Source organism: Drosophila hydei, unplaced genomic scaffold, assembly GCF_003285905.1.
Source record: "Drosophila hydei strain 15085-1641.00,03,60 unplaced genomic scaffold, DhydRS2 tig00000001-arrow-pilon, whole genome shotgun sequence".
NCBI lineage: Eukaryota > Metazoa > Arthropoda > Insecta > Diptera > Drosophilidae > Drosophila > Drosophila hydei.
The window spans coordinates 15,149,074-15,158,058 of NW_022045643.1; the positions used below are offsets into that span (position 1 = coordinate 15,149,074).

At 43.7% G+C, this 8,985-nt stretch overlaps 1 protein-coding gene across 1 annotated transcript; it reads left to right on the top strand.

The window, feature by feature from the left end:
• The first annotated feature begins 369 nt into the window (after nt 1-369).
• On the top strand, nt 370-8,985 carry LOC111604283 (probable helicase with zinc finger domain). The gene is made up of 6 exons (XM_023322298.2): nt 370-503; nt 1,520-2,060; nt 2,132-2,723; nt 2,778-6,271; nt 6,521-7,670; nt 7,736-8,985. Exons 2-6 carry the CDS (start codon nt 1,722-1,724, stop codon nt 8,311-8,313), a joined length of 6,153 nt encoding a protein of 2,050 aa, XP_023178066.2. The 5' UTR covers nt 370-503; nt 1,520-1,721; the 3' UTR covers nt 8,314-8,985.

The window sequence follows — 8,985 nt, forward strand, 5'->3', positions numbered from 1 at the left end:
ACTTAAATAGATATGGACGGGCAAATTGGAATTATACATGAATATAATAATACGTGAAAATTCAAATACATAGAATGAATTATACAGAAGTGCAAAACTCGATTACCGATATTCATTTCCTATAGATTTAATTTCAAATTGTCAACTGTGCCCTTATAGCCCAAGTTTTTTTTGTATATAGTTTTAAAAGTGCGATTCAATTTTGAATAATAATTAAATAATTGATGATAACCTCATAGTACATTTCAATATATTTCGTATAAACCTATATCAATTCGATAATCAGGCTATCGGAATTTTTTTTATTTACAATCAGCTGGCCACCACGTTTTAGTGTTGATAAACTTGTTAAAAGTCACTCATGAGCGATCCAACACTAGTACATACATAGCTTATTTTTAACATTTTTCGACGTGAGATGTGCATTTTCTATCAAAGTTTGTGCTTAACCATGTAAAATTAAATTAGACATTAGTGTAGCATTATTAACAGTTAGTGCAAAGGTAACTAAAATGTGCTTGTGAATTATTCTAATACCGCCGAATATTTATACCAACACCTTCGCTTGGCAAATGACAGCTGCTGCGCCTTTTGCATTTTTCTGTTAGTAGAAGTACAAATATTTTCGTTCACAGAAAATGTTTTAGTATATTGCGAAAATCAAAGAGCATTTATATGCATGCATATACTTGCATGTAGTTCAAAAAAAATATTCGATTGATTAATATATATGCATATATAGATTTATATATATATTTATATACATATATATGTATATATGCATGTATGTATATATATTTTTATATATGTGTATTTGCACATATGTACATGTACATTTATATGGCAACATCATTGCGTATGGCCGTATCAAAAGGCACAGGCTGCTAATTTGACATTTCGTTTTGTGTTGAACACCGTCTACTGTTGCAGAACCTACATATAAGCGAAAATTAACAGGAAAAGTGAATTTATTGTGCGAAAACAAATGCAATTGTAAATTAAAAGAGCACTTTGTAGAAATAATGTTTGAATTGTAGTATATCATATTTGCATGAGAAACACGTTCTCTCTTGTATATAAAAGCTGCCTTGATATGTGGAATATACAAAACACAAAAATTGCAAAAAAAATAATTTATTTGGGTGATAAGAATATCAAATCTACATTACAATTTCATATGCACTAGTTGTACATACTACATACACAGCTTATGTCCTGTCTTAATAAACTACAAAACAAATATTGAATTGGATACATAGTTAAATTGACTGATTACATCTGCTGCCTTTAAGTTCCATTCCACATCCTTTAATGCCTTCATATTAATACCTAAAGCTAAGATGCCGAGAAATACTATACAAAACCATAATATTTCTGTAATGTCGTTTTTTTACCCGAAAAAAATGCCACGAACGACATTTGCAATAATTGAACTTATAGCTATGTGCTATTTTATATAGTTATATATTTCTTATTAATTTAATAAGTTCTTATGCCTTTTTTAAATTTTCTTTTTCAGTAAGCAGAAACTGTTGTATAAGTGTAAATTGTTAGCTTAAGCAAGTACCCGTATACACATACACATATACTGGGAATACTTTCAAATAAGAGGACAGTGCTAAGGCAGAGCTAGAAAGAAAGGCAGCAGGACTTCTTTTCAGCTCACAGCATTGATCGAAATTGTACCAACTTGTTGTTTAGCCAATTAAGAGCTGCCTTCAATGGCCGCTGAAAAGGAGATGCAGGCGCATGACATGGTTCGAAGGCGGAGCTGGGCGCGTGCTGTGGCACTCTACGATCAAATACTCTCAGCCAGTGCAGCTCCGCAGCCACAACCACAAGGGCAGTCAAATGGAACGACACGAGCGCAGAAGGATCAGCAAATCGCGTGCCTGCTGGGTCGCTGCGAGTGTCTACTGGAGTTAGGTAGATACGAAGGCTGTCTGCAAGATGCATACAAAGTGCTGACACTGCTTTCAGAGCAGACGGAGTGCTTGGCAAGCGTCTCGCGAGCGCGTCGTTGGCTGGTTCACGCCCTATTTAAGCTGCACAAGTACTCGGTGAGTCGCTTGACTAAAAGTCAGTTTCTCATTATTTACCAAACCGTTGTGTATATTTGAATAATATGTAGGATGCAGAACACTTTCTGAGTAAGTGGATAAATGAATTAAGTGGCCAGCAAATTTTTTCGGACATATCGAAGACTCTAGAGCGATACAAATCCATCATTCAGATGATTATGAATGGGCAGAACAAACTACAGACGCAATCGCAAAAAATTCCGCATGCACGCCTTGAGGATGAGATGGCAATACTGGACACTAAGCTCGATCATTGGGCCACGAACAATTTGCCGTTGGACAAGTATAGCAAACTACTTAGCAACAAAGGATTAAAGAAACGCGAGCAACAGCAACAGCAACATCAGCAGCAACAGCAACAGAATGGTAGTGGCAGCTTCAGCAGTAGCAGCAGCAGTACTGGTAGTAGCAGCACGATGTCCAGTTCCAGCTTGAACACCAAGAACATTGAATTGCTATCGGCGATCAAACTAACTGGTGTTAAGCATTCATCAGTGGATGCGGGAGCTGACTCAGATCAAGCAGCGCACTCAACATCTACAATAACATGCAGTTATTGTGCCATCAACTTCCAAACACGGAACGAGTTGAGGCAACATTGCCAGACTGAAAGCCACCAGAAAGTGATAATGAGCGATGAGGGTACGTACAATATTTTGATTTATTTGCTTGTCTGTTAAGTATTTTATTTCGCAGGTCGCGACTGGAAATGGCGCCCCCCACCTCGGGGTTACACGCTGGACACTTACAGCGTCTGCGAGACATTCGCGGAAGCGCAGACATGCCATTACGGAGCTCAATGTGTGGAGGCGCATGGGTTGGACGAACTGAACGAGTGGAAGGAACGATTCGAGTATCGGCGAATGCGTGTACAAAAGGCTTGTGAGAAGGAACTGTATGGAAAGTCATACACGGAACAAGTGCTCGAACGATGGATTCAGGCTACCGCCCCGGAGCGCATAATGTGCGAAAAAGTGCCAGACATGGAAGCGAAATGCGAGCAGCAATTGGTTACCAGTATCAGCTCAAAGACTTCTAAGCGTGAGTGGCTGTTCCAGCTGGAAACATTGCGACCACTGAAAGCGGTTGCTCTGCTACAGGACGCGCATCGCAATCATTTTGCGATTAAGGCTATTAAGCTGAGCCAATCTACATCCGAATCGGAGGTCAACGTAGAATTAAAGTCTGATCAGGAGTGGGTGTCTTCTACATTGCCTGAAAGTCAGGAAGGTTCAACACCATCTAAACTCGTTAGCGCACACGAAATTACTGTTGAATTTCATACAGAAATTTACGGCACGTTTCGGCAGTCGATCTGTTTCGACATCGGCCAGGAGCCTTTGCTGGTACGTCATCTTTGCGTTGATGTGTTACCTGTTAGTGATGCCGAAAAAATTGAAGAAATCAAGCGTGACATTATAAATAGCTCGGCTACACGGTGGGATATTTCTAACACCAAGCTGACTCGTTTTGAAACCACTATTGGGACGCATCTGAAAACAGAAGCCTATCTCAGTGACTTGCAGCACGAACGCGAGCTTTTAGAGAGATACCCTTGTCCCCGTGCTGCCACCTTTACGCTAACACAGTCGACTATTGTGGAGAAACGACTAACACAAAACAACTACCGTTCACGTATACACGAGTTACTTTATGTTGAAGAGATTGCTCGCTACGAGCAAATCGCGCGTTATAACGTGCGTACCCGGCTGACAGTAGCCTCCAATTATATATTGACGCCGGCGGGCATGGCAACTAGTACGGCCAAGTATTCACTGGCTGGTGAACTTTTCGCATTGATGCGCCTAGGCAAAGACATTTCAGAGGATACTTCGCCGGGTCGCCTGATTTTATCCAACTGCATCAGCGTCTATATTTCAGCGCCGGAGGAAACAACAGCTAAATCCGATAAATCTGAACAGCGCGCTGTGTATGAAGCACTTATTGAGGACAAGGGCAAGAATGTAATATATTTGAAGTTGTCATCAAAATGCGTCGAAGCAATGGGCCTGCAAGCGGACACAGAGCTCGACGTAGATATACAGTTCCAACTTAATCGTATGCCCTACTGTGAGTGGCACAATGCTGTGGACAAGATAACCGACTTTCGTTTGATATTTCCAGCAACTGAGCTGGAGCCAGCCATACCATGGACTCCTAAAAAGCAATGGGCTGATGCCTGCGAGCCCAAACTGAATGCAAAACAGAGGGAGGCTGTCAACGCCATCACAACAGCTTTAAGTATTAAGCTGCCACCTATTTTACTTATTGGACCGTTTGGCACGGGCAAAACATATACCCTGGCACAGGCAATTAAACAGCTCTTAGCCCAGCCAGAAGCAAAAATACTCATCTGCACGCATTCCAATTCAGCGGCAGACCTTTATATTAAAGAGTACCTGCATCCGTGGATAGAAGAAGGTCTCGAGGAAGCGACACCACTGCGAGTTTACTACCATAAGCGTTGGTCCGCGACAGTGAATAGTGTGGTGCAAAAATATTGCATTACTGATGGTGTAGGAAACTTTCGACGGCCTAGTGTTGAAGACATAATGCGTCATCGCATCATAGTCGTCACACTGAGCATCAGCATGGAGTTGGCTTCGCTTGGGTTGCCCAAAGGTTTATTCACTCATATATTTTTGGATGAGGCAGCGCAGGCAATGGAATGTGAGGCGATTATGCCGCTGGCTCTAGCAAACGATGCCACTCGAATTGTATTGGCTGGAGACCATATGCAGATGAGTCCCGAGCTCTTCTCCGCGTTTGCAAAGGAACGCAAATTGCATATTTCACTGCTTGAACGACTATACGACCACTACCCTTCAAACTTTCCCTGTAAAATTTTGCTCTGCGAGAACTATCGTGCGCATGAAGCCATTATACGATTCACCTCGGAGTTATTTTATGAGCAGAAGCTTGTTGCCTCTGGCAAGCAGCCACGTCATGAACGTTTTTATCCTCTAACATTTTTTACAACGAGGGGCGAGGATGTACAAGATAAAAACTCGACAGCGTTCTATAACAATGCTGAGGTCTATGAAGTAGTTGAACGTGTTTCAGAGCTGCGTAAACGTTGGCCAAGCGCTTGGGGCAAGCTGAATGATACAAGCATCGGCATTATGACGCCTTATGCAGATCAAGTTTTTCGCATTAGATCAGAGTTGAGGAAACGTCGAATGGGCGGAATCTCCGTGGAACGCGTTCTCAATGTGCAGGGCAAGCAGTTCCGTGCTGTTTTTCTGTCTACTGTGCGAACAAGACGCACATGTTTGCCACAAGGAAGCAGCCCCGGTGTTGGCGGTGCTACCATTGCTGCAGACAGTATAGGTGATGCTGATACAGATTATGGTTTTTTAAGCAACTCAAAGCTTCTAAATACTGCGATCACGCGAGCTCAGTCCTTGGTTGCTGTCGTCGGCGATCCGGTTGCTCTCTGCTCAATAGGCCGCTGTCGCAAGGTCTGGGAGCGTTTCATTGAAATATGCGATGAGCACAAGTCACTGTTTGGGTTGACTTGGTCTAACTTGCGATCCCAGCTTGATGGCGTCGAAATGAAACGCGGCTACGTCCTCAATCCGTTAGCTCCCGAATTTGTTCCTCGTGCTCTACAGCCAGAGGCATACTTACGCGAGCAAGCAGCTCTGTACCTAAATGCTCCAGCACACGCGCCATCTGGCAGTCAGCCACCTCATTATGCTGCCTCCGCTGGCATGGGTCCCGGGCCGTCCGCGCATCAGATGAATCAAATGGCCGCAGCAATGGCTGCCAACCATATGTATTCCACTCATATGGCTGCGATGATGGCAGCAGCAGTGGCCGCTGGCGGTAAGTCTTCCAATGGACCGTCGCCAGGACCAGGTCCGGGACCTGCCGGTCATATACGTGGTCATATGGGAATGCGCGGGCCGCCGGCTAATGGTCCGCCGCCTGTACCGCCACATTTGCGACAGTCTCAGCCAGGAAGTGGAGGACCTCCGCCCCCGCCTTATGGCCAGTACACAGCTATGCAACATTGGCGGCCACCCGTTGCCCCACAGCAGCCGCAACAGCAGCAGCAGAATCCCAATGCCAGTCTCTGGGGTCCACCACCGCAAACAAATCCCTGGAGCGTATTACCGCCGAATAAGCAGCCGCCGCCTCAGCAGTCAAATGCTCCTGGTCGCGGTCCTGGACCTGTACCTCCACCAGTAAGTTAAAATATTAATTAAGACTTAAACTGAATCGAAATATACTTAGGCCAAAAATTAAATAGATTCTTAAGGGGAGTGGGATTAATCAAATTCGTCATATTCGAGAAGCTCCATATAAAAGTGAACAAATTGCATAGAATAGTTATTAGACCTATTTATACTATCGACAGATCAACTTTTACAATAGTTTGCATGTTATATGTGTGGAAGAAGACTTAACATTGTTTGAATAATTTTTATTAAAAGGCCCTTCGAGGAGGCAGCGTTCCACCAGCTGCAGCAAACGCAACCACTGCTGCGCAACTGCTAAGGAATCCAAGCGAACTGGGTTACTTAGCTAAAAAGACGCTTTACAACCACGGCCAGGCGCCACCACCTCAACAGTCCCTGCCACCACAACATCATCTGTATGGACAGCCACCAATACCAATTCAACGTGGGGGTAGCGTGCCCAACGGACCGATGAGTCCGATGGAAAATGGCCCACCACCTTATCTGCGTCATAATGGCACTGCGGCGGGTTATGCCAGCTACGAAAAGTCCGCGGGTCCGCCACAGCAACCCCCACCTGCCCCTTATATGTACACGGCTGGCAAACAGCCGTCGCCCAGCAGCTTGCGCTTTCCGTCTGCGCACGAGCTACTGCCTCCCAATATGAGCATATACGAAATGGCGTTCAGTTCAAAGGAAGAACAATATAAGTGGTATCTTAAGCTACTTGAATCTGCGGGTCAAGAGGCAGCCAACAAGTTCGGCGATATGCTTCGCCAAGTGATGACCACGTTGCAGCAACAGGGTCACCAACCGCAGCATCATCCGCAGGGACACAAGCCCCAGCCACCGGTAGTACCAGGACCGCCGATGATATCTAATCCGCATGCTGTTATGGGACCACAGCCCCAGAGAGGACAGTATCCGGTGATGTACCCCACACAAGCGCAGAACCTCAATCAACAGTCAGTGGAGTCTTCGCCTCCCTTGGACAATTTTAATCAGCAAATAGATCTTGTCTTCAATTCGATTATGAATGGAGCCAATGACATTGCGCAACCAATTTTACGTGATGTACTTGGCATGGTGGGCGTAACAACAACGACAGCGGGTACAGGGGTCATGCCGCTGTCAAATGGTATGATGAATGGCGGAGACTTACAGCAGCAACAGCATCAGCAGCAACAACAACAACAACAGCAGCAACAGAGTCGGCTCTTCAATATGATGCAGGGGCAACAACAGACACAACAAGCACCTCTGACTATGGGAAAACATGGACCAAATCCTGGTCAAATGCAGCCGTTAGCTATGTATGCCAACCACATGACTGGACCGATGCAGGGAGCAGGTATCCACCCAGGCTCTAACAGCAACCCTGGAGTCTCTAACTTTATGAACAATGGTAAGTTCCATCTAGTTTATTTATTTATTGTTAAATAGCATCATTTTTTATTTATTTTTCTCTAGCCGGAAACTCTTTGCTGAATGACAAGCCGTTTAACAATTTCAATAATCATAACAATGGTGGACACAACAGCAATGGTCTTCATAATAATGGCAGTTCTGTCCCGCTCTACCGCCGACAGGCAATGACGGGCAATGGGGGCAACAATTACAACAACATGCCCGGTCTTTTTGCCGGTTTAGACACGAGCGCTAACCTGATTGAGGTCTTGTTCCAAGCTAATAATGCGGGGACCGAGCACTCGAACAAGTCTGATCACGGTCATGGCCTGCTCTACAATAACTACAATGCAATTAAGAGCGGACATGACTTAGACTTGTTCTCCAGCGTGCCACAGCAGACTGCTCAGTCCTCTACCGACCCCGTCAATCATCAGCAGTCCTCAGCTACCACATATGCGGCTGTGCTAAGTCAAGGACCGCAAGCGGCTTCAGCACACCAGCAACCAACAATGAACTCGGCACGGCCTCTGCATCCATCGAAATCCTCCCTACCAGCGAATGACATGGAAAAGGATCCATTTGCGGCCATACGAGAATTGGGACAGGCTACTTCTGGCTTTTACAACTACTTTCAGTGATCACGTGTAATGGACGTCGTTGAATGCCGCCGCCTGCTGCATGTGGCATCAACGTCATAATTTAAAGACTTTAGAGTCTTGAAGAAACAAACAAAAAAAAAACCAAAAAAACCAACAAAAAAAATGGAAAAATTAGAAAAACTCAAAAACATAATGAATTGCTTGTTAATTTTAGCTCTCCCATTTGCTTTTTTAATCGCAATTAATTTAAATATGTAGATTTAATTATTATTACAATTATTATATATTATATGCATATAATTAGAAGTTACAAATGCCGCAGCAGGCCGTTCCGCCCTATGCACGCCCTTGGCGCTGTCATTTCGTATGTCGCAGGGTCGCTCTGAGCACCCAGCCCTTGAAACTAAAAAATAAAAACAAAAATAATCTTAATAAAAAAAAAGCAGAAAAAAACTACAGAAATAAAAAAATACAAAAAAAAAACAATTAGATAGTTCTTAAGGTAATTCAACCAAGTTTGTATTTTATAATCATTCTATTAGTCGTAGATTACATGCTACGAGAATAATGTTCAGTTTGGCCTAAGTGCGCTTGAGTTATAAATACATATAAATATATATTGTACCTTGAGTATTGTACAGCAGTTGACCATTCGAAAAATTAGAAACTGAAAATTTATCATGTACTCAAATACATTATTAACTGTCTTTA